Source organism: Sceloporus occidentalis, unplaced genomic scaffold, assembly GCF_023333645.1.
Source record: "Sceloporus occidentalis isolate IW3139 unplaced genomic scaffold, rSceOcc1.0.p SCAF_2, whole genome shotgun sequence".
NCBI lineage: Eukaryota > Metazoa > Chordata > Lepidosauria > Squamata > Phrynosomatidae > Sceloporus > Sceloporus occidentalis.
Genome location: NW_028316982.1, coordinates 32729648 through 32756136, shown reverse-complemented (window position 1 = coordinate 32756136; position 26489 = coordinate 32729648). Strand labels below are relative to the sequence as shown.

At 39.7% G+C, this 26489-nt stretch overlaps 2 protein-coding genes across 2 annotated transcripts in view; both read right to left on the bottom strand.

Annotated features, from left to right (window-relative positions):
- The window catches only part of ERICH6 (glutamate rich 6), a 49587-nt gene extending 34984 nt beyond the window's left edge, over positions 1–14603 (bottom strand). Inside the window, exons 1-7 of the mRNA XM_089507979.1 lie at positions 14561–14603; positions 11294–11348; positions 10610–10701; positions 9183–9240; positions 6960–7087; positions 5464–5536; positions 3971–4080 (exon numbers count right to left, since the gene is read on the bottom strand). Coding sequence (XP_089364105.1) covers positions 3971–4080; positions 5464–5536; positions 6960–7087; positions 9183–9240; positions 10610–10701; positions 11294–11348; positions 14561–14603 — 559 coding nt within the window. The remainder of the gene's footprint in view (positions 1–3970; positions 4081–5463; positions 5537–6959; positions 7088–9182; positions 9241–10609; positions 10702–11293; positions 11349–14560) is intronic.
- A 7796-nt stretch (positions 14604–22399) lies between these two features.
- LOC149318117 (E3 ubiquitin-protein ligase SIAH2-like) overlaps positions 22400–26489 on the bottom strand; it is a 39920-nt gene continuing 35830 nt past the window's right edge. Inside the window, exon 2 of the mRNA XM_089509046.1 lies at positions 22400–24891. Within this exon, the coding sequence (XP_089365172.1) occupies positions 24334–24891 (558 nt within the window). The 3' untranslated portion in view covers positions 22400–24333. The remainder of the gene's footprint in view (positions 24892–26489) is intronic.

The window sequence follows — 26489 nt, the reverse complement described above, 5'->3', positions numbered from 1 at the left end:
TTTACAGAATGCTGGTATCACTAATTTCCATGGCTCCATCCTAGGGAATCTTGGGATTTATAGTTTAGTGAGAAAGTACCATTGTTGGCAGAGAAGTTGCTGTTCTGGGACAGGACAAAGGTAACTTGGTCACTCCTGGGCCACCAAAGTTTTGCAAGTGAAAAAGGGATCTAGCAAAGTACAAACCAGCAGCTCCTCTGCCTACAAACCAAGGTAATCCAACTAAACAAAGGAAAGGCCCCTCAATTTATAAGAAACCTTTTCCTTGGGGCAAAATCCAGAGAGTTGATGTGCCCAAGTGGTCCAAATCTTTGATATAAATAAGTGACACTTTGAAGTTTGGTCTTCCAAAGGTGTGACTGGGTGTGTGAATGGGTGTATTCCTGCAGTGGACAGCTTGAGTTGTTTACTCCGTCCGGAGCCATCCTATTTGTTTCATAGCCAGGCTCTTTCTCAACTCCTTTGACATGTCTGGAACATAAACCCTCTTGGCAACTCCTAAGCTAGCCGAAGTGACCTGCTCACTTGCAAGTAATGGTGTCCATATTAGGATCACAGAGGTTGAGTTTATAGCAACTCGAATATCAAAGAGGAGGGGTAAGTTTAGGTATGTCCAGGGCTAACAAAGGTTTAAAAAGCATTATACCATACATCCAACTGAAACACTACTTTAAGACATAAAAAAACCAAACAACCAAACAAAAAACAAAAACAAAAAACCCAATTAAAACAATTGAAACATATATTGCATATTAAAAAAGCACACCTAATTGTACATCCTTGTACTCTTATCTGTTAAGGCCTGTTTGATTTGGAAGGTCTTTGCCTGCCAGCAAAAAGACAAAATTGTCTTAGGAGATAAATTTAACCTTTTCCAGGAGTGAATTATAAAGTCTAGGAGTTGCCACAGGGAAGGCTCTCTGCCATGTCTTCATGACCTGAGCCTGGGAAGATGGTAAGATGATGATGATGATGATGATTTATTGGATTTATATTCCACCTTTCTTTCAAGATGGGAAGCAGAGAAAGTCCTCACGCTAAGATTGGAAGATTAAGGCATGTTCATATGGGGAGACATGGGGTTTCAGAAAGTCAGGACCTAAGTCATTTAGAGCTTTCTAGGTAAAAGTCAGCACTTTGAAAAAAATGTCTAATGTGAAAGCAACACCACACAAAATCCTCAGCACTTGGGATTTGAATACATTATTGTAGTAGAATGTTATATACAAGCATGACCTAAGAGTCAGTCAACAAAAAGATAGTCAGCCCATAGCCAGTTATTTAAGAGAATGTGTGTTCTCTATGGCATAGCTGACCACTGATTTGAGAAATAAAAAAGCTTTAGACCATACAGTATTTCCATCTAGAGTAACGAGGCATCTTGAAATACTTCACGAAGGCTTCTTCACTGAGGATCAGACTAGCTGCTGTGCTGCTATTATCAGACACTATGTTTTGCATAGCTTTGCCTCAGCAATGTCCCTGTTCAAAATGTCATATTGGATATTTTTTTAGTGCGTGTATGTATATGTGCCTTCAAGTTGCCTGTCAATTTATGGTGACACCAGGATTTTCATAGGGTTTTCTTAGGTGAGACACACTCAGGGTTGGTTTTGCCAGTTCCTTCCTTTGAAATACAGAACCTGGCATTCATTGGCAGTCTCCCATCAAAGTACTTACTAGGTCTGACCCTGCTTAGCTTCCAAGATCAGACAAGGTATTTAGGCTTACATATTTTCTAGTACCAATACTAGTCATATCATAAAATGGAAAACTTCACACAACTTGTAAGAAAGGGATCACCATGTTCTAAAACAGACTTTTTCATCCTAGTGGCCTCCAGATTTCTTGCTGGCTAGGAAAATGATAACTTAAGTCCAACATATCTGGAAGGTGCTATATTGGGAGTGGCTGTTCTAGAATGATCTCCTCCATCTGTGGAAAGTGGCAGTCAGTGAGAAGTGTCTTTGAATGATGGAGGAAAATTATGTAGAATAGACACTTATGAGGATCTAGGAGTTCTAGAAGAGCTCAGGTTACTTTCATTACTACTGACATTGTTTACCAGTTACTTTTTACATTAGAGATCTAGAGTGGTGTTGGACTAGGACTCTGGAGACTAGGGTTCGAATCCCTGCTCTACAATGGAAACATGCTAGGTGACCATGGACAAGTCACACCCTCTAAGTCTCAGAGGAAGGCAACAAATTCTGCCAAGAAATTTTTTCTGTGATAGGTTCAGGGTCACTGGAAATGGCTTGAAGGCACACAACAACCTTTTTACATTAGCTAATATAATGCAACCATCTCATTACTTTCATTTTTGAACAGACAAATGTTTCTTGGAGTTGCACTTTTTCCCCCTACAAAGGCACACTGTGTGCTTGTTCTATTTTAAAACAAACAAAACAGCCCTGTTATAAGTAAAGCAAATTTATCATAAGTAATTTACTCTGCCATAGTAGATACCTCTTTCTTCAGTTTGGTTACTGCTAATGATAACTATAGTGAGGATATTTCCATGACCACACTTTATGATTTAGTCCCACTGGTGATATTTTACAGTCCTGATGAAGCCGTAATGGTATTTGGTAAAGGGACAAATTTCTTTATAATAAGCAGAAGAGATTTTGAGTGTTTCTTATGAGAAACCAGAGGAAATGTGGAGCCAAATCAAGCATCTATACTATAATTTAAACCATTTTGCTCTCTGTTTGTTAAGCTATTTAAATCCATATGCTAGACCACAGATTCACTAAACAGTTTGTTATATCTATAGTAGTAAAATTTCAGGCCTGGTATCTCTTAAACAAACACTTCAAATTTCCTTATTTCTTGACATTTACACTTAAAAATTAACATCTTGAACATTTTTTGTAAGTTCAGACTGATTAACAAACTTTGGTTTGATGGTGGGGGAGGGATTGCTGGCTTTGGTCCATTTTGCATAAAAGCTTGATAAAAAAACCTCAAACATTGTAGGCGCTTTCAGTCAAACTTCTGTTTTTGTTAAATAAAGTGTATTATGAAAATCATTTACACCAACCCAAGCAACACTGGGTACATTTTGTAATACTTCATAACGGCAGTCCTGTGTACTGCCACAGGAATGCAATTATACACATCTAGCTCTGTACACTGTCAAGTATTCCTACAGAATATTTGCTATGTTCTTCTAAAATAAGATTCACTGCCACCTCTCTCTCTCTCTCTCTCTCTCTCTCTCTCTCTCTCTCTGTGTGTGTGTGTGTGTGTGTGTGTAGTGCTCAAAAGATGAATTTAGAATGTACATGCAAACTCCTCCAGGTCTTGGCTCTGATGCTTAGACTCTGCTGATATAGTATTGAATGTATTTTAAATACTCCAGTCTGCAGTTTTCAGCCTTTTAATTACTGTTTAAAACAACTACAAAATTATTGTTTTTAAATGACTGTAAATTAAAAGGTCTTGTGCCAAAAAGATACAAGATTCAGTGCCAGATAAGCCTCTTTGAAGAAACAGTTCCACACACAGGTGGCAAAACCAAAAAGGCCTTTCTCTGATCACTGTTAGCCTGACACCCAGTTTTACAAATAAGATGGACTATTTTTTACATTTTTTGTAAGCTGCTTTGGGTCCTGTGCCAAGAGAAAGGCAAGACATAAATTAAATAACTAAACATGAACGAACGATGGATAGATAGATCCAGAGTTGGGTTAGTCAGAGATGAGCAGATTCATCTAGGATTAAGTAGTTTTATTTGGATGGTTTCTTTAAGTTTGGGCTGAACTCCAGAATGGGTGCCCACTTCACTATCAGGGAAGCCACTAGCTGCCATTACACTAAAGTGGCCTTCTAGTTAGAGTATGCACTAACAGGCCAAGTAAGCAAATAGTTTGAGCTGGTATAAGTAATTTCCTATGTTCTGTTACAAGGAACTGTGATTTTTTTCTTTTAAAAATATTGTGAACACAGTATACCAGCTACTTACTACTTTTCTTGAAGACATGTTCATACAGCCAGCTTGCCTCTGTCTGCACTGAGACGGCTCTTTCCAAGGGTTCCTGATGCATATCATCAGCAATGGTATCCAATGCCTCCCTTTCAGTAGACACAACAAGATGTCATGTGTAACCAAGCTCAATAATTAGTTTATGTCTCAAAGCAAACTCCAAGGTCCTTTGTCACTTTTGTGACTGTGAGTTATCTCTGTTTTCCATTGCTTTTAAGCAGTGGAAAAGAAAACTGCTTGCAGAAATTTACCAGTAAGTATGTTAGTAAAACGGTGCTTAGCTCCAGGATAAAAATTCCATTCCTAACATTAGGAACACTAATATACCACTCCTTCTATTTTGGAAACACCCATAAAACCTTTTATTTGTTACTATATTTGTCCTGGAAAAGAGAACTGATAAATGTACTGTATATATTCATGTATAAGTCTAGAAATTTAGGTTAAAAAAGAACTGAGTTGACTTATCCACAGGTCAGTGGAAGTACTGTAGCTTAACTCTTATTTAAAAGAAGGAACTATCCCCTGGTGAAAGGGAAGAGTATAATCTGTCCTGAAAGCACTGATCCTCTCTACTCTCTCATCCATCCAGCCATAAGAGTGAGCACAAAGGATCCTTTAGATCCTTTGCTATATGCCTGTAAGTTTCACTCTTGACTTAGAGTCATATCAAAATCCATAATTTCAGCTGAACAACTTACCCTCAACTTACACATGAGGTTGACTTATAGTCGGGTATATACGGTACATCTTTAAAGAAACTGTAAAGGGGAGAGAAGCAGGGGAATATAGCTAGGGTCAGGGACCCTGTGAAAGTGGAAAAATTGCAAATACAAAAACACTATTTTTTTTTACCCGAGAGAACACCTCTCTAGGAAGCTCTAGGTTTTCCAGTGCAACTCTATGGTCAACATCCACTGGACATTGACCACAGAATTATGCTAGAGGACTTACAAATGCCTAGGGAAGTGTTGTCTCTAGGAATCTCTAGGCCCTCCAGTGCAATGTCTGCCAAGGATTTGCTCTGGAAGACCTAGAGATTCCTAGAGAGAACATACTAATCACATCTGCAAAAGTTAAAGCCACATATGTATAGGGTTCTCTGTAATGCTATGAAGGGGTTTAAAATGTAAAAAGTGGTTGGATTATATTGTCCTTCAGTCTCAAAGATATACCACACACCCATGCCACACACCCATGCAAGTCACATCCTTCTTCATCCAGGTGCTTTCTAGCTGTTTTGGATTGCAAGTCCTATCATCTCCAGCCATCAAGCCATACTGGCTGGGAATGATGTAGATGGCAGTCCTAGGTGAAAAGGTGAAGTGTAAAAGTGAACATAGCTGTATTTTTTCCTTGCTTTCTTAACCATTTTCCAGAATAAAGTAATTTATTAGTAGCTTTGAGCTTTTGATATTTTTACTCAGTATTGATTTGAACAAACTGGACAACAATACATTTCAAAGACTGACCTGCTTAACTCAGATATGGCAGTGCTTTCTCTTCTAACTCCACCCAGTATTCTTGGAAGACCCTTGAATCCTGCTAAGTACAAACCAAACTAGTTATACATATACATGGATACCCTCTATTGTATCCTAGCAAAAGAAAATGCAAATAATAATATTTCCCTCATTACAGAGACACCACACCTGCTACATAGCTATAGCTTGAAAGTAACTAGCTACAAATAACCAGGTTTTTTGCATTGAAAAGGCATAACTAGGTTACAACATGATGGTATGTCACTCCTTTTAAGGGGGTAGCAATAGTTCTGTTTTAGTTGCTTTTATAGTTGCAAGGTGTGGGGAGGGGTTCACTAGGTATTTCTGTGTTTCTGATGCTTCTGATTTTTTTTGAAGTAACTAAAATAAACACTTTAGTTACTTTCAAATAAAAGGGAGGGAGAAAAATACTTTAAAAATTTCAAAATTATAATGTTACTATATGGGTGGGGAGGCATAACAGTAACTAAAGGCAGCATTTCAAAATCTACCTTATGCCACATTACCTATATTCCAAATGTCTTTTCACAGCCAAATCTTCATTCCTTTGGAGATTGATGAAGTAGTTGTAGACTTAAAGTAGACCTCATCTTGACAAGCAAGACAGAAACTAGCATTGCATAGGAATCAAGATGTTCTTGACCCATTTGAATTCAGTCTCTGTCATGAACTCATCAGAAGACTGTCACTCTTTTAAATCCTTCTACTAGTACTATGAAAATGATGATGCCTTAGTCCCAGGGTTGCTGTAAATACTACAGCAGAAAACAAAGGAGCCAGTTATTACACTTCATGGGCCACAATTCTTTTGACAATATGTCCAAAGACTCTGGAACAGTTTCTGAACCTGGAACAGTAGTGGTAGTGGGGTCAACACTGGTAGGTGAATTGCTATTAATTTTGCCTATTTACAGGTACAGTAGTTCACCCTCATCTGCAGTTTCGCTTTCCACAATTTCAGTTATCTTAGGTCAACCATGGTCCGAAAATATTAGTGGTATAGGATTTGGCACTATCCATGCTTTCAAGCATCCACTGGGGGTCTCCCCCATGGATAAGGAGAAGACTACTCTTATAGGAGGAGGGCAAAGTTTCCTGGCTGAGCAAAACCTTGATTTCTAGAAACCCAATTTAACCACTGATTTTAAAAAGTTAGGCTGTTTATTTTTAAAGTTAATTCATTTGGGTTTTTTTTTTAAACAACCCAAAGCAAGCCATTTTGAGGCCTCTGTTAACCCTTCATTTTATTTCCTAGTCTAACCAAATCTCAAGATGCTAAATTTAGCTATTTCTGTTTTGGTCGATTCAACAGTCTTCCTTTATGCAGCTGAACTAAGTGTTTCCTCTGCAATGCTGACATCCTTTTGCTTCCTCACTGCTTGTCTTTTTAACCACGAGAGCTGTGTAACAGCCTTCTCAATCCACAGCAGAGATGGACTTATGAGGATATGAAAACATAGTACCTGTGCTTAATGATGATGTTTCAGTGGTTTGAGGGGAAGATAACTCAGTTATTCCTACAGAGGAGATAACGTCTGATCCCGGCTCTGGGTAGCCATCAGTCTTTTCCTCTTGGCTATCTTTGTTAGACCTAAGGAAACAGAATGACAACATATTACACCTTGAAAGCAATGGCAAGAAATTACACAGTAGAGTTCAGTACATTATGGCCTAATTCTGCTGGTAGAAATTTTGAAACGTTCTTCTTTCCTCCTCCTCCGTTTCTTCATACCGCTGAAAACAGGCTATACAGAGGTTTCTAGACCTCTGGAAGAAGTTTCAGGAACACACACAGGATTAAAATAGGAAGCAAGGACTGCTCTCCCTCACAATTTATGGCAACCCTAAGATGAACCTATTGTGGGAGTTTCTTGGCAAGATTTGTACACAGGAGACTTGCCATTGCCTTCCCCAAGGCTGAGAGAGTGTGACTTACCCAAGTTTGCCCAGTAGGCTTGCATGGCTGAGCGGGGATTCGAATCCTGATCTCCAGTATCATAGTCCAATGCTCAAATGACTATATCATTCTGGCTCTCACATACTTATTTCTATCCCACTCTTTTCCCCAGTTCAGGATTTAAAGCAGCTCAGAACAAATTAAAAGAAAAAACAGTCTGCCCTCTGTATCCATGGATTCCTTATCCACAGATTCAGCCATTCGTGGCTTACTTTTTTAAAAAGAAAAACAAATAAATTCCAAAAGCAAACCTTCATTTTGCCATTTTATAAAAAGGACACCATTATACTACACCATTGTACTTCATGGGACTTGAGATCAATGGGGGTCCTAGAACCAAATCCCAGTGGATACCAAGGGCCCACTGTTGTTAAAAGTTCACAAAATACAAAAGTTAAAAAAGGGTTAAACAATCAAAACAATTAAAATTACATTAAAACATACATAATTAAACATGCACAAACACCTGCTCTAGCACAACAATTAGCAAGTTCCAGTGTATTGTTTAGGTGAAACAGGCCTTATACAATCATTCATCAAATGTTTGTGAAAAGAAAGTAGGGAGGGTGCCTGTCTATATTCTCTGGAAAGGTTTCTGCTTGATTCTGGCATTACACCACCAATGATCCAGTGCTGGGTCCTGCCCTATGACACCAGCTCTGGTACATCAATGAAACCTGTAAAACCTATACGCAAGACCTGGAGTTTTCAAGCCATAACACCAACAGTGCATTGATAATTATTGTTCTCATTTCTTAAGATTTTCTGATAACCACAATGAGGTTCATGGGAAATAAAGGTATTTTTCAATGTAAGTGCAGTAAGTACCATACCTTTTAATCACAAACAGAATTTCAACAGAAGTCAAAATGGGAAAACTGAGAAACGAGTGAGATATCAGAATGCTGCAACAAACCTCACGTTTTCCAAAATATTTTCCTCAAAAATGAAGAGGCAATCCCAGACCAAAAAGAAGAGCCTTTGAGGACCAGGAATGCTCGGTAGCCATAGAATATGAATCCAATAACATCAAAAATCCACCAAACAGTGATACCTTTATTGGGACAGCCCAATTGCACTATATACATGTTGCAAGCTTTTGAAGGCAAGGTGTTAAAAACCTTACAGGAGAAAAACATTGAAGGTGTTAGTTATAGGCCTGCATTTTGCTGTTTTTATTCTTAGTTCAGATGGTGTGAGGGGTATCTTTTGCATGTAATGTGGAGTGAGAGTTGCAACATTACAAATGGATCATGGGGTAAAGGGAGAAGAGTGGAAAGCCATGCTTGAAGAGAATGGTTCACTGGAATCCTTAACAGGAGCACTCCTTTTAGGATGGAGAGTGTGCTGCAAGATTTCTGTCCCTATTTCAATTCATACTACTGTAATGCCACAACTTCTTCCACTATCTGCTAGCATTAATAACAATTATAAGCAGTAAGCAAAAGGAAGAAATGAGGCATGCTTTCTGTGAGATCTATAGACCTAACTCTGGCAGTGTCCGTATTCTTGAGCTGCAGAGTAACTCCCATGGCAATGGCATATTGTGGACTAGTCTGAATAAGATGCAAGGTGATAAGAAAGAAATCTTTAAAATAATGTCTGATAATGTCTGATTACAACCTAATAAATAGTTAATTTAGTTGCAACCCATCAGAACGCAATAGAGCAAATCCCACTATTAATAATTATGAGCTGGGTAAGAATTGTTTGGTATTGTTGCTCTTACCTAACTGAAGATTTGGAAGCTTGACTTTTAACTCCTTCTGGAAGATCTTCTTTAGGACCTGTTTACAGAAGCACCATTAACACCCAAGAAATGAGGACATTTGCATGCTTAAACAAGCACAAAGCTTGCATTTTATTCTTTTCCAAGAGAACAAATACTATTTTTAATACAGATATCCATTACATAAATTCACACTAAAAAAGAAACAAAGAAAACTACCAGGTTTTTTTCCATATCCTAAAAATAGTATAATTATAGTTGAGACACTTTTTCTTAAGAGAAGAGGGGAAATCCAAGGAAATCCTTTCTTAGCTTATAGAAATCATGCTCAACCAATACACTTGTGTCTCATCCATTGTTTCTCTCAGGGCTTGCATTGTCAAGCCTTCTCCCATCTTCTACCCTCTAGAGATGTTGGACTACAATACAAATCAGTGCAGCTAGACCAATAACTGTGGTGGAGGTGATGGGCATCTCTGTGATGGGACACATACTAGTGTGAAGAAAGCTGCAATAAAACAGGAGTGAGATAAATGTGACCTGCAGGTCAAACGTAGGATACAGGCTGTTTTTGTGGCCCTCAGGAGGGGGTCAATGTTTTGGTTTTTTTGCCTCAAAATAGCCTCTAGAAGGTGTGGAGGCCATTTCTACCATGATAGGAAGCTCCCTAGCATCCGTAGGAATAAAATAATTTGTTTTTGCAAATACATATTTGCCCCCAAATGCTGGTAAGGGGCCATTGCCAACATGTTTTGAAAATCCTCTTTGCTAATTTAGGCCAGGAGAGCCCTTTTCCAAAACATAACACAGAAAGCCCCAAAACATAGTGAAAATATCCTCTATATCCCCTAAAGGGCTTTTGGAGGTATTGGGTGACATACAGAATTTACAGTTTATCAAGTGGGAGGAATTTCTCTTAAATTTGAATGAAAAGAAAGTGGGGCCAGAACGCATTCACTTAAAAGTCGCTAGTTTAGCACAATTACGTGAATGTGCATTGCATTCAAACTGGCTTCCCATTGCCCGAAAATAGCATGCCATTGCCCGAATTTGCATGTGGCAGTCTATCACACAATAACGTGAAACCACATGATTGCATTTGGACTGATTTCCCATTGCCCGAATTTGCGTGTAGTGGGTTATCACGCAATAACGTTAAACCCCATGATTGAGTTCAGATTGCCATTGGATTATACTTCCAATTTCCCTTGTCTGATAAACTTCTTAGTTTGAGAATTTGTGTCAAGCACAGCTAGGTGTGCAATAATACGAAGCAAGCAAGCAAAATGTAAGTGGCTTGAGAGTGACTACTGGAGCATGCAACTCTTTGATATGGGGATGAGTCTCAAATTATTGCTTCCCTTCCCTTAGATATTCTGGATATTCCTCTTTCTTACTTCACTTTAAATATAACAGTCACACAGTACCTGCGGCCATAGCTGGCTCTTCTGTGGTCTCCTCTGGTTCCATTTCAGTGCTGCCGTCATGTTGTAGATTTGTCATGCTACTTTCTAGTGTCCTATGTTGAAAATAAATTGCATTTAGCTTATGGAAAAAAGATACTATCTTTAAAGCACTGATCATCAATTAATTCAGTTGCCTACTTTCCTAAGATAGTTAATATTCTTTTCAGAACAATGGTGATTTGAAAGAGAGTGATTATAAATATGTTTCCTTGTTTTAATCGTATCACTTGCTCCTGAACTTTAGATTTACAAAAGCTGTTGTCCACTGCAATGGGAAAAAACTGTTCTCCACTGCCCAATTCAAAAGCATGTTGAATAATGATCTTCTATTTTTATATAGCATACTATTATTCCTTTATAATCCTGACTTGCATATATAGCCTCATTCTTTTTTAAAAACTTTAAATAAATTAAAAAAAAATAACTCTTTCCATTGCATATCTTGGGCAATTAATATGTTAAGTTTCACAGTGTGGAAAAAGTACTGTCTAATATGTGCCCTGAATCTGCTGCTAAATAATTTTATTGGCTGTCTAGCCATGCTTTAAGAAAACATTCACCCTTTGTACTCCAATACATAGCAACATTGTGACAACCACCATTGAAGAATAAAAAACATATAAAATTATATTTATTATTATTTACCTGGATGGATTATTAGTTGGTGGAGGTGAATGTCCTTTTTCAATGTCTTCATTGTCTGTTGGATACGAACAGATGGAGATAACTTGATTTTAGCATGTCCTAAAGCAACCCTTGAGACCTTATGATCTAGAAGCAAAACCCTGAATGTTCTGCAGAAAAGTGTCCCTATTTCAGCTCATGTTTATTGTGCTTAAGACTGCAACTGAATTCATTTGCTTCCAAGTCAGTCTACATAGGTTTAGCTGTTCCTTAACCAACCAACAAACCAAAAATAAATCAACATGAAATTCAGTTGGTAATATAACTCCACTGTAATAGGAAATGAAAATAATGAAAGTGGTAGACTGTGAAGAGTTGTATATCTGATGTCAGCAGGGCAGCAAATCCACTCCAGCCATTTGTTTGAACTTCAGAAGGTGATGGACCTTTTTTGGGGAAAGAGAGTTCAAAGCACCTTGTGAAGTTATTCAAAAAGGAGGAAGGGGAAGGAGGAGAAAAAAAAAAGAAATGTGTCAGCAGCACCTAAATAAATTGCACTAATTGGGGTTGGGTTTTTTTTTTTTTTTTTTGCATGTGCTTTTGTGGATGTAAACCTACTTCTTTGGATGTGGTATAGAGTGGGTTTACATCCACATAAATACTTGGGTATAAAGCATATTTACACAGTTGGAGAAGTGGGATGAACTGTAAAGGGACCCAGAAAGATGCAAATCATGTCCCTTGCCCTAAATTTTCAAAGGGCCTTTCCACCTAGAAAGGTTGAAATGTTCTGCAACTAGTTTTTGGGTATTGTCATTTCTAATGTTAGATTTGTGTCCATTTATCTTCTTTTGTAGAGACTATCCTAGTTGTCCAATGTAGAGTGCAGAGGGGCACCGCTAGCATAGGATGACATATATCACATTAGAGGAAGCAAATAAATATACTTCTGCTGTTGTGAGTGATGTTATTGGCCTCTGCAATATTGCTCCCAGACTAGATATGGGGACAGAGTTGGCATCTGGGGTTGTGGTTGCATCTTGCCCTTGTCTTGTGTTCCTTGGCAACCCTATCTTAGGGTTTCCTTGGCTAGATTTATTCAGATGGAGTTAGCCATTGCTTTCTTCTGAGTCTGAGAGAGTATGGCTTGACCAAGGTCATCTAGTGAGTTTATACAGTTGAGCAGGGATTCAAACTGTGGCCTCCCAGTGTCTAACATTCAAACCACTACACCACACTATCTCTCTAGCCCCTTTAACACTTCCTTTAAAGTTCAAAGTAATACCTGAAGTGGACTCATTGCTTCAGTGTCACTGGAGTCTCTCTTGACAAGTACAATATTTTAATACTGTTCAGAAATTGTAAATACAGTGGGCTCTCCACATTCACTGGGCTTAGGGGCATGGGGCCTCATGAAAAGTGGAAAACCCACAAATGAAAAAACACTATTTTTAAAAACCTGATAAAACAGCTGTAGGAATATCTCTAGGTCCTCCAGCACATGTCTGTGGTCAAGAGCTGCTGCAAGTTGCCCATAGAGTTGTGCTGGAGGACCTACAAATGCCTAGAGAAGTGTACTCTCTAGGTATACACCTTATACACATAGCCTGAAGGTAATTTTATAGACAATATTTTAAACTATTTCATGAAACAAAGTTTGTGCACACTGAACAATCAGAAATCAAAGGTGTTGGTGTCTCAGCCACCCTTGTGGACAATTTTGGATTTGGGAATATTTTGGATTTTGGAATTCTGGGTAAGGGAGACTCAACCTGTCCTATTATATTGTCTTTGTTTATAAATTATCTTTCTCCCCTAAAACTGAGGGTCAGATTACAAACTAAAGCAAGCAGAGTACAGTCATCCCTCCACATTTGTGGATTTCACTTTTTGTGGATTTGATTATTCACAGATTGTATTAGTATGTCCTCTCTAGGAATATCTGTGTCCTCCAGTGCAACTCTATGATCAACTTTAACCAAACGCTGCACTGAAGAACCTAGAAATTCCTAGAGAGAACAACCCACTAGGCATTTGTGGCTCCTCTAGTGCAATTCTATGGTCAGTGTCTCACAGATGTTGACCACAGAATTGCACTGGAGGACCTAGACATTTCTAGGGAGGTGGTATCTCAGAAAAAAACATAGTGTTTTTGTTATTTGCAGTTTTTCCACTTTCTCGGGGCTGCCGTGCTCCTAACCCTAGTGAATGTGGAGGGACCACTGTATAGCTAAAAACATTCAGGCCAATATTAAAATAGAATTAAGCTATTCATAATACTAAATGAGAGAGGCACCATAGTGTTGGACTATGACTCTGGAGACCAGGGTTCGAGTCCAAGCTTGGCCATGCAACCAGCTGGGTGACCTTGGTCAAGCCACACTCTCTCAGTCTCAGGGAAAGGCAATGGCAAAAATTCCTCTGAACAAATCTTGCCAAGAAAACCCCATGATAGGGCGGCCTTAGGATTGCCAGAATTCAAAAACGACCTGAAGGCACACAACAAGGAGGCATCAGCACCTTTGGCCGAGAAGACCATGCAAAACTACAAATCCCGGGATTACATAGGATTGAGCCACACAGCACTTAAATAAGTATTGAACTGCATTCTTTCTACAGTGTAGATGCACCTTATACTCTCAGGTCCTACAGTCTAAGAGGAAGAGCACTGACACTCCCTTTACCTCTTAAATCCACCCTCAACAACCCAAGGTGACCAGATGTCCTAACCTCTAAGGAGGGTTGGGCACTGCAAAATGTAGGATAATTTAAAAAAATCCAAGCAGGACATGACAAACTAAAAGCTAAAGGCGCAAATATAAATATAAACTCATTCCGCAGGGTATATTTACAGCTATATTACACATACTGCCTTTCGCTGTTTTTATTTCATATTTTATTATCCTGTCCCAGCCATGCATTTATCAAAGGGAAACAGCAAACCTGGTGCCATTCAATGGGCTTCATATGTCATGCTCAAATATGCTGTTTCCAGGGCCTCCTGGACAGGGATGTAGGACCTGCCCTGGAAAAGGAGGATGCCTGGTCACCCTGTCCCAACCCGGCTTTATAGTTTGGTGGCTTTCAGAGGCTGCATCCACACTGCAGGAATAACCCGGTTTGATCCCCCTTTAACTGCCCTGGGTCCATACTATGGAATTCTGGGAACTGCAGTTGGTGGTGCAGTTCCCAGAATTCCATAGCAAGGACCCAGGGCAGTTAAAGCGGTGTCAAATCGGATTATTCCTGCAGTGTGGATGTATCGTGAGACGCGGATTCTAGTGACACCTGAATCTGGGCCTCCATCGTTTGTCTCCTTCTGGGGATCCATCAGGCGGTGCTTCCAGTCGCTCCTTGCAAAGCGGTCCCTTTAAGAAGAACAAAAGGACCGCCGAAAGGACCAGCGTTCGAAGGCCTTTGTGACGCAGCCGGTGTTTTGCATCCTCGTCTCCTAGGAGACGGCGCCGCGTTCCAAAGAGGCTCTACCTGGATGCTCAGCCAGGGATGCCCAGCTCTTTGCAAATGATCCCTTTCTGCTGGCTGGGCACCCTCTCCTTTTAGCCCTGCTGTTTGTAGCTCCCTTTTCTCCTTGTCCTGATTCAGGACCCAAACTCTCCACCCAGGCACTTATTTTCAAGACTTGTTGTTGTTGTTGTTGTTGTTGTGTACCTCCAAGTCATTTTTTGACTTATGGCCAACCTAAGGCGAACCTCTCCTAGGTTTCTTCACAGGGTTTTTTTGCCCTGGCCACCCTCTGAGGCTGAGAGAGTGTGACTTGCCCAAGAGTACCCGGTGGGTTATGATGCTTCAGCAGGGAATTGGACCCTGATCTCCAAAGTTGTAGTCCAGCACTCAGACCGCTGGCTAGTAAGTACTAGTACACCAGGTACAGCAGGCTGGCTAGCAAGTACTAGTGCGGTAGGCAGGGTGACCAGATGCCATCCCTGCAAAGGAAGACAAGGCACCACAAAATGTAGGACATTCATGAAAAATGTAGGGCATTACAAATTAAATATAAACTCATTTCACAATGCTTAATTGACAGCTACATTACCTATACTGTATTTTATTGTGTTTGTATTCCAACACTCAAACCACTACGCCATGCTGGTTCTCTACGGTTACAATTTTAAAAAGTAACTTCTTATTCCTGAAAAGGAAAAGTTACTGCTGGAGGAGGGTCATTGGTTCATCTGCAACTTAAGTCCTGGCCCTCATCAGAATGACACATCATGCAGAGTCCAGCCTTGCTGGCAGCTCTGTTTGAGCTGAAACTATTTTTACCAGTTTTCATCACTGCCAAGTGCAGGTGTTTTGTAAAGTTAATGAGTCTTGCCAGCATAAGACTGAGCCACTTCCAAACGCTCTGGATTACAAGAGGGATAGCTTGCAATAATGCGTTTTTGTAGTGAAAAATCAGTTTGGGGGAACAGAAGCGTCCAAAGGGAGTGGTTGATGGTGTTATAGCCCTGCTAATTAAGAGGTTCTAGGGCATCAAGTCTGAAAACCCTGGGTCCATGGTCCAAAACACACTGCAGAAATAATCCAGTTTGAAATTACTTTAACTATCCTGGCTCAGTGCTAGGGAATCCTGGGAATTGTAGTTTATTGTGGCACCAGAGCTCTCTGCCAGAGAAAGCTAAATGTTTCACAAAACTACTGTTCCCAGAATTCCCTAGCATTGAGCCAGGGCAGTTAAAGTGGTCTCAAACTGGATTATTTCAGCAGTGTGTTTTGGACCCATGACACCAATGAATGCTACAATCCACTGGCCTGTGGAGTACAACTCCTCCCATTTACCTTGCCTTCTCAGAACTCACAAGAGAGTCCTCAGTAGCACACAGGCCACAGAGTATTCCTCTTCCCCTCCTTTTAATATCACAGATCCCACAACCATAAAAGTAACACACAAAATAGTTGAGCATTGCAAAGGAATGAAGGCATTCTCTTATTAAATTACCAGACCTCATGTCGTTGTATCTCAGTCAATGGGAAAATGAAATGTTTGTTTTTAGGGGGAAATAGTTTGGAGAGATGTAAATATTACTACAAAGATTTTGAAATATAGATGAATACAGACAGGATAACAGCGTGGAAAAATAGTCTAGGAAGTTTTGTTTGTCTTTTTGAATGTGATTTTGTCTATTTGTTTTGTTTGCTATTGGTATGCTATTATGATTTTATGATGTGGTGACTCAAATTATATATTAATTTGGGTATATTTAACAAGTATATTTATTTTATGTATATTTATGTGGTATGTTGTGTATGTATATGTATGTGGATGTTTTTGTTTTCAGTTTAATGATTTTTTTTAAAAAATGGGGAAATGAAGTCATTGTTTCTAACTCTGTATTAAAGGCAGGGATCCCATATTCATCTGAGGAAGTAGGCTCAACAACGAAAGCTCATGCTACCAACTTCTACCTTTCCATTAGTCTCAGCTGTGCTGCAAGATCCCTTTGCTTAAAAGCAGTTAAGCATGGTTGCCTGAAAATGATCTCCAGGTAAGAGATCCCTTTTCTTCTTGTCCATTTCCATACAGAGCACAGTACAGTATGGCCCTTATCACACATGGGGGGTTCGCAGCTCAGATATGCAGTCACTCCTGTTCTAGCAACGCGAAAAGTGATGTTTTTTCACACCAGATCCAGTCACTTCTGTCTAGCAATGCGAATTCATATTAAAACGTGATGTTTTACCACACCTGGTTGCTTTTCCGCTGCCCTTCTGAATCAAGGGGGAAGCAGACACAGTTCGATTCCAAGCAAGTCACGTGATGTGGATTCAAGCAAAGGGGAGTGAGTGCACATTGTATTACCACACCAGGACATACCATGTGGATTCAACTTGATTCGAACTGGGACCCTTGTGCATGCTCAGTGGGGGTCTGAACGCATCCTGAACCTTTGCACTTCCGGGGTGAAGAAGGGAGCCTGGTTCCACTTTCATGTGAATGACTCTCTTCTATTTTCCCATTCCTGGCAGCCAAATTCAAGCGGGTCCTCCAGCCCCCATCCATTTTAGCTATATCTACATCTATCCTCCTGTCAGTCTCCTCATCTATTTCAGCTATATCTACATCTATCCTTCTGTCATTCTCCCCATCCATTTCAGCCACATCTACATCTGTCCCCCGTGTCCCATTAATTTATTATTAGTAGTATTAAGGAATTATTATTATTATTATTATTATTATTATTAATGATATTAAATTTATTTCACTGCAAAATAATCAGTTGTAGAAGCTGCAGGTTTACTTGGAAGTAAATCCTTTAGATCTGAAGGAGACCCATTTTGGAGGATTACATAAATGATCCAGTTTCCCTTATTCTCCATGCTCCCTAAAGTACTACCTCCCTGAATCCAATCCACTCTCCTTCCCTTTGTAACAGTTACCTTCTCATAGGTTGCATCCGCACTGGGAAATAATCTGGTTTGACTCCAGTTTCACTGTCCTGGCTCAGTGCTATGGAATTCTGGGAACTGTAGTGTCCTGAGACATTGAGCCTTGTCTGCCAGAGAGCTCTGGTGCCTCAGCAAACTAATAAAAATAAATTATTATTATTATTATTATTATTATTATTATTTTAAAAACTTTTTAAAAATTATAATTATTATAATTATTCTCCATGCTCCCTAAAATACCACTTCCCTGAATCCAATCCACTCTCCTTCCCTTTTTAACAGTTGCCTTCAGTTTAACTTCACTTTCACTGTCCTGGCTCAGTGCTATGGAATTCTGGGAGTTGGAGTTTGTTGTGGGGTCCTTGGTTCGAGGCTATGGAATTCTGGGAGCTGAAGTTTTTTGCTCCCCCCAGTCTTCCATCTCTCCCCCAGCCTCCTGTTCATTCCCTCCATCCATGTGATCTACCCTTCCGAGGAACGGAAGCAATTGGGGCAAAATTGCAGCACAGCATCATGGGAAATTTTCTTCTTTGGAGGTTGGGGGGGGGTGTACCGGGAGGGAAGCAAAGTTGCATTCCATACCAGACCAATTCAGAGTGAAATCAAAGTGAGCTTGAATGCGAATTCTGTGAATTCACTTTTGTATCGAATTCACCAAAATGAGGGGTCACTTTGGAATCACTGCAGAAGCGCCACGGAAGGAGCTCCCATAGAAAGGAATCACATGTGATAACACATTCACATTATGACATGAATCCGCATCGTTGGACCCGCAGTCACCCTGGATCTGAGCTGAAAAATCTCCAAAAAATCTCAGTGTGATATACTTTATGACTTCAAAAAACAGAAGCAATTCCCTAACTATAAAACTTAAACGTTTTCATTGGAAAAATCAATTTCATGATCTTAGTATATTGACTGACAGTGTCTCTGCATGCTCAGATAGTTCCTGTTCTGGTCTGAAAGCACAGCTGAGGAAGTTATAATATTCTCTTCTCATATCATCGGTTGTGCTCAGCTATTTCCCAGTGTGGAATTCTACAACAGGGTCAAAAGGTGATGTTTATGCACCCCTTTTGTGTTTGTCTCTTTGGCCCCTCTAGCTAGGGACATAGCTAGGATTTTAGGAAGGGGGGGCTCCAGACTAAGTGCCACCATTATAATGGGCTTGGGTGCAGCAGCGCAGCAGCACACATCATTCATTTTTCTAATGGAAGGGGGGGTCCGGACCCCAAGAACCCCCCCCTTGGCTACGTCCCTGCTCTAGCAGAGAAATACAAACACCATCTTGGAAGTGACAGGGGAAAACAGCTGTAGGCATTGCTGTGCTGGCATGTTCTGCTTTCAGTATCCGAGTGAGCTCACTTTTGGAATGCACAATAGCTATTCTAGGGGCATACTGTCACAATTGAAAAGGCTCTGAGCCAACTCTAAAGCTCTAGGAATCCAAGTCTTTGCATGCTCATGGTTCAGTAAGTGTACACCAGGGAACTCTCTCTCACGCATACTCAAGTCACCCACATGCTCTCTCAAAGTGTTAAAATATATGCCCTAAAAAGTCTTTTTCATCCTCCAGGTATCAATGCTGCCATTTATTCTCAGCTATTGAATGGTGTGAACAATCTGAAGCACTTCATAACTGAGAAATGACTCTTCAGCCTGTAAGTACAAGCAGTTTGCTGCTTGTCAAATCAAATATTTAACACTTTGGTTTCCCAAAGTGGTTTCCCAAACTCTATGGGTGCATTGACAATTTACATACAATACATTTACAATTTTATAAAGGATTCGGTTTGATATGATGAAACCAGAGCCTAGAAAGGTTACTGGGGGGAGGGGGTATTATTCCCTAGGTCAGTGCTGCCAAGTTGGCAGGAGTCAAGGAACTGTAATTTAAAAATTTAACTTCTTCAAATTCTGTGTGAAATCAGCATTAATATAGTCTGATTGTTTCCCCTTGATGAATTATTTAAAGTTGCAGAACATCCCTTTAAAATAGATGAGCACAGATTGGATGGAAGATATGTAAAGCAAGCAGCTAAGAAAGTCTAGATACAACCAAACACCTTGTTAGACCATGCCCTGAATCTTTTTATGTGTGGATTACATCCAGATAAACTGCTCCAAAGCTTTCTACTTTGCTAATGATTGGTCAAAAACTCACTTAGCAGACAGTGCTCTCAGCTTTTATAGACACTGCTTTATTCCAGACAAATACCTCCAGAAATTGTGAAGTGATTGCTGATAGTTGTTTATAGATTCTCCTATAAACGGAAACATGGGAACACATTGATCTGAGCAGGGATAGGTAACTGGGTGCCACCCCAGATGTTCTGGGGTGTTAAGATTCAGCCTGTATGGCCAATGGCCAGGAATAATGGGATGTGTGCTCCAAAACATTTGGGATATGCCATGTTGTTTTGCCAGAGTTTCAATATTAAATCAGAAAATTTGTTATGTACAGGGATATTTTAAATTCCTGGACTTTATTAGGAAGTACATATTTGTATAAGAAGTGCTTTGAGCATTGTAAAATGCAATATAAATATCAAATGTGATTTATTATTGTTTATTATTTATTTATTTATAGTATTTATACCCTGCTCTTCAGCCAAAAGGCTATCAGAGTGGCTTACCATTTTTTAAATTTAACATAATAGTATTACTTTAATCATACAAGGATAAGAGGTGTTTTCATTGTGTGTCAAAGTGCTAGACTAGCATAACCATCTCAAGAGAATGTGTTTCAAGTTTATCCCTTTAAGGCATTAATCTAATTTTTACATCAGGTATCAAGTACCTGACTCTATTGTCTTAATGGATTACTGAGGATTGTATTTCCTTGATTTGTGTTTCTGTGTTATCAGAAACTGGAATAGCATTAAATAAAAAGGTGGCACAAATAGGTAAAGGAGAATAACTAGCCTTCTATTGCTTAGCAAATTATTGTGCAAAAAAGCAAGTGCTTTGAATTACATTCAGATAGATATACAATGAGCTCAGTAAAATGGACTGGAAAAGATAATACTGCTGCATTAATGAAGCTAAACAGTACAGGCCTGATCAGGAATCTGGATGTTGGATTACAGGAAATCCCTTTGTAAAAGTTGACTATATGTATAATAATTATATGTATTTAATAGAATGAATTTGGGGAAAAACTTGGAAGGGGAAACAAACTTATTGAATGTATCTTGGCTGTGAGGACCAAGGCTTCAGCACAAAGGCTTTTCAGAACAGAGCTTTTGCAGAAAATGTTTTAGCTGTACTAGCTTTATAGTTGGTGATGGTGGACATCTGACAAGGACTAAAAATGTAGATGTTAGGAATATGTATGGAAAAGAACATGACTGGCCTAGCAAGGGTAGGAAGACCAAGAAAAAACCAGATAAGTTATCACAGGATATAAGTTAATGATAGCAAGAGACATTCTGCTTTAAAGAGTTACATTTTCTTCAATGTCCAAGCTGCAAAGTAGTCTTTCAAAGGGAATTTTAAAGTGCACTAGAATGTAAAATGCAAGAAAACAGAGCTCTTCCAAACATGCTCAGCAGCCTAATGCAAAGAACAAGATAGCACCTCCTCTCATGCCATGGACAAATGCCAACTTGGCTAGCAAGTGAGCCTTTCCTCAGCAATACACCTACATCTGTTATCACACCTGAAGCGAACAGGCTAGGTAAGGAGGCCCAAAGCAAGCTATTTCCCAGTATATTCTCCCTGAAGTATCTACCTTGCTTTGGCTAAAGGCAGGGCCAGCTTCAGTTCAGAACCTAAATATGCAAGCTTTAGGGGTTGTAAGACCAAGAATGTTGTTTGTGCAGTGTAACACAAATAGACAAGAGGTGTAAACTACAGGAAAAGAGATGCCACCTCAATATTAAGAAGAACTGCCTTGACAGGAAGAGCTGTTCGACAGTGGAACACATTCCTTCAGAGTGTGGTGGAGTCTCCCCCTTTTGAGATTTTTAAACAGAGGCTGGATGCCCATCTGTCAGTGGTACTCTTCCAACTCTATGATTCAAAAGAAATTTTTCATCTATGTGCCAATAGTGTGAGGTCCATTTAACATCAGAAAATAGAAAGTATTTCTTCCAATGCCAAAGAACTGCATGAGGAATAAAACCCCAAATAGTTATTTTGCAAAATTCTGGCTAGCTGACAAACAGTGGATTGGCTACAGTCACCTTTTGAGTTTACCACATGCACATGTTTTCCACCAAACACCTTCCTGACTTGTACTTCAGTCTTTTTGCCAGTCTGCTATAGCAGCTCTCAGTGGCTGTTTAAGGAAACTCAATCAGCGTTGTGAGAAGAAAGGATGAAAAAAGAATTGTCAGTCTTACATGGAAGCTGTTCAAGAGCTCTCCAGAACAACTTCAAAATTATGAGGATAAAGCAGTTTCCAGCCTGCATATGAAAGTCAATGTGGTGAGGTGCTCAAAGTGATGGACCTGGGAGATCCTCGTTCAAGTCAGCCTTGAAAATCAGGGTGACATTGAGCTCGTCACTATCTCAGCCTGACCAACTTCACAGGGTTGTTATGAGGATAAACTGAGCAAGGAGAGAAGCCACATGGGATTCCTTGAGCTCACTGCAAGAAAGCATAATATATTGAATACATGAATAAATAACCATGAAAACCATATAAATAAATTACAATGAAAAGCACTGGTAGAATCGACAGATCAGAGTGATACTGGATATACAAATCAGCCTTATAGAGTCAGAATACTGGTCTATCTAGACAAATATCTTCTATTGTAGTGTAAGAATGGCACAGCCGAGTTAAAGATTTCTCCCAGCTCTACTCCAGCATCCATATGCTATCAAACTCAGGACAAACCTAAAACTGTAAGAATCTGCTTTACCACTAAGCTATATTTGGGGTGTGTGTGTGTGTGTGTGTGTGATGGTACCCACATGTGACTGACACTTTGTTTTCTTCAAGTGAGTTGGACAGGCAACACAAGCTATTTTTGCAAAATATTTATTTTAAAAAACTAAAGTAAATATGGCAACAAACATCAACAAACCCCAACTTAAATAGCAGAAGACAAGACAACCACCGTATCTCTTCTGTGTTATTCTAAGTCAGTCTTTACAAGTTTAGTGTCAAGTATGGTCAGTATGTCTTCCCAAAGGGGAAGCCACATGTAAACAACCTGAATATATTTATAGATGGGGCCTGCTTTTAGCTGCTCAAAAGGCATCTTGGTTTTTGCCACCCCATAACTAAGCATCTCTCTCACAAACTTGTTGAGCCTCTGCAGCTTTTGCTGAAAGGGATGGATGGCAAAGGGGTCACATATTTTGCAGGTGTGTGCAACTATTTTGCTGTAACAGAACAAACATATCAGTTAAACAAAAAAAAGAAAAAAAGAAAAAAGAGAGAGACAACTTATTAGCAGAAGCATAGAAACAAGTGCAACCAATTCACAAAAGTACCTTCTCTCCCTAAATACCAAGCTGTGAAACTGTGTAATTGTTAAAGTCTCTGACGTCCTCTGTGTGGTGGTATGTCTTCAAAGTCTTATATAGTAACACAAATCTAACCACAATCCCATAATCAGTATTTTCCTCTTCTTTCCTTTTGTTTTCATTCATAGCTTAGAAGAATATTACTTCTCTGGACCACAGTTCCTAGAATACCCCATGGCAGAATGGGGGGGGGGGGGGGGTTGGGAGCTGCAGTCCAAAAAGGTAACTCTTCCAAGATATTATTTTGCCACCAGGCTGGTTAAGGAGCTTATAAAGAACCATTTGCACCCCAGAATTTAATGTGGTCTCACCTCCAAATGCAGTAGGTGCCAGCAGAGTTCTGAGGTAACTGAAATGGCACATACTGCTAAAGGATAGAGGTTAAATGTCATTTTAAAAAGCTCCCTTACATAAAAATAAATAATCCCACAAGTGGGAAAATAACCACATGGGGGGGATGCTGAGCTAGAACTACTCTGGTGTACCATGTCTCTGTTTTCACTGAATTACTGGAGGGCAGGGGATACTGCTCCTTCAAAATAGGGTCTCTCCTATTTGCTTTTAGCACAAGATAGCCATCTCGCATGTTTACCACGTCCTTTCTCTTCCAATTTTGCAGAGGTAAGAAAACTTTGCCTTTCAAGAAGAGAATCACTCCCCCCCCATCCAAAAAACATCCAGTGGCATTGGTGGAAACAGTAACTCCTCACTTCCTTTCAAAATTATTACTGTATAGGACAGTATCATTTTACAGTAATGTAATGTCCTATTAACAGAATTTTTGAAACACCAGTTAAAGGGAATTGCAAAATGGGAGGCTAAGCAAGAACCACTTATGAAGACATGATTCCTATTTGGATGCTTCCCCTTATGCAATTAACCATCACATTGGGGTACTGTATCTTTTTTTTTTTTGGGGGGGGGCACTGTGTATGGGATAGAATCCCTCCACAGCCTGCTACCCAAAGATATGGATGGTGGGGCCACAATGGCACACCTACGGGCGTGACTTTGGTCTCCTCTCATATGATTGTTAATCGCATTAGTGGGAACAGCCATATAAGAACTATAGCTGAACTCCAGTATTTAAAAAAAATCGGTAAAACAAACAAAACAAACAAAAACCACTATGTCCAGACAACTGTGTGATCACACTAAGATACACAGAAAGATCACGGACAACATGTAGAAATAGTCACATTGATTCCAAGGTTCCCATTGTCTGCAAAAAGGTGTGCTACGGCAGTGTCAAAAACAAGACAGTCACTGTTCAAGATGGCTGATGCTACACCATCATGGATGGAGCGTGGCGTAGCCTCCCAAGTCAGCCTCCTCCGGTTGCCATTCAGTTCGAGTCGGTACGCAAAGTTTTCTGCCTGTTTGCGGGTGCCAATGAGCAAGACAATAGCAAAGAACTGCTGATGGCCCTCGTACTTCTCCTGTTTTTCTAACACCAGCATGAAGTGATGGCCAAAGCAAGACTGCATCATCACCCAGTCGACGGCCCCTGGCAAGTTAATATCTGTAGCAAGGAAGACAATGTCTTCTCCTTGGAGGGTTGTGATGCTCTTGTGGGCGTGCATGAGATGTGACATGACGACTTCCAATGAGCCTTGCCATTTGCAGGATGCACCAGGACACGGGCATGAGTAAGGGCGGAATTCACAAATATCTTCATGTTCTGGCTTCTCTGTATGATGGAGAGTCAAAGAACAGCCTGTGGTGGCATACTGAAAGGAGACAAAAAGAAAATGGGATTATAAATAACAATGCTTTTGTCTTTCTTCAGAACAGAAACATAAGGAAGCTGCCTTATATAGCCAGTTAACTGGAAACATCAAGGACTGGATTTGGGATTTATTTTTTTTGCATCTGAAACAAGGATTCTACCACCGACTATTCTCAATAATATAAAATGGTGACACTGATGTTTGGAGAGACATGACGTTGTTTTCTACTGGCTGATCTAGCTCAGTATTATTTGCACTGACCTGAAAACAATTCCTCGGAGTTTCAGAAAGCAACTTTCCCCAGCCTCACCTAGAAACCAATGGGGACTGAACACAGGACTTTCTGCATGCAAAGCACACATTATGCAGCTTCAAGATATCTCACTACACACACACAAAAACAGAGCTCCCTGCTGTTAAGGGGTCTGCTCAAGTCTGATTATAAGCTCTTTCCAGGTGCAACACATCTGACAGCCAAAGATGTATGTGTGGCAGCATCCTTCAGATATCGCAGCAGTGACATTCAAATCACTTTTCTTGTCTTCATCAAGGGCCCAATGCCACTTGTGAGAGTCAACTGTGCCAGTCCCTACCATACAGTTTTCAGCCACAATATCTCAGACTGTTAAACATTTCATGACTGACTCTCTCTCTCTCCCTCTCCCACTTCATATAGCTCTTGTAACATCCAAAGGGCTACAACTGGGGTGGCTAAAAGTAGAGTTTTGGTTCGTGAACAGGGCAGGATTTTCCCCTGCACCTACCCTCATTTTCCCTTTTATAATATATAAAAATAAGATATACATCTTCCCTTTATATTATAATAATCCTGCACTGCTCTTCCCACTCTTCTTCATGAGAGTGTGACACTCCTATTTTCTCTCTCAGCAATTATGGCTTTATCACTCCTATTTCTGGTATCCAGCAGAGCTGCCAAACATCTGTCTTTAAGTGGAGTAATCAGCGAGACACCATTTTAAGGATAAGGAAGGAAGGAAAGAATGGGATGTAAGGTATTTCACACATAAGATAAGCTAACTATCTAACACAAAAACTGCCACTCATTGTTGGAAGCAAGAAACATTAATCATTTTCTCTTTATTCAATTTCAGGACTTGGGATGTCCAGTAGAGATTATGAAGAGGAATAGTTTCAAATGCAGTGGGTGTTTGTATATAATGTACATGCAGGTCTCTGAGGACTTTCTCTACTGTGGCACGTGGCACCCTGCTTATGGAATACCCTCCCCTTAAGAGGTCTGACTGGTGCCAAGTGAAAACATGGTTGCATTTGGAGCCTGAATGGTTTCATAAATATGCATGGATTTAAATTGTTTTAAACTATTTTAGACAGTTTTAATCTATCTTCTTTTGCTAAATTGTTAAATTTAATTTGATTGTTTAATTTAAATTGTTTCATTTAATTGTTTAGCCTTTTAAAATCATTGTTATTGTTTATGTTATTTTTAACTGGACAAGTTGAACTTATGTTTATGTTATGCTGCCCTGAATTCTTTAGATAGTGGGTGAGGGATAAATATTTTAATCAATAAAATAAAGAGTACATAAGTATAATCAAAATCACCTGGTGAAGTGCAA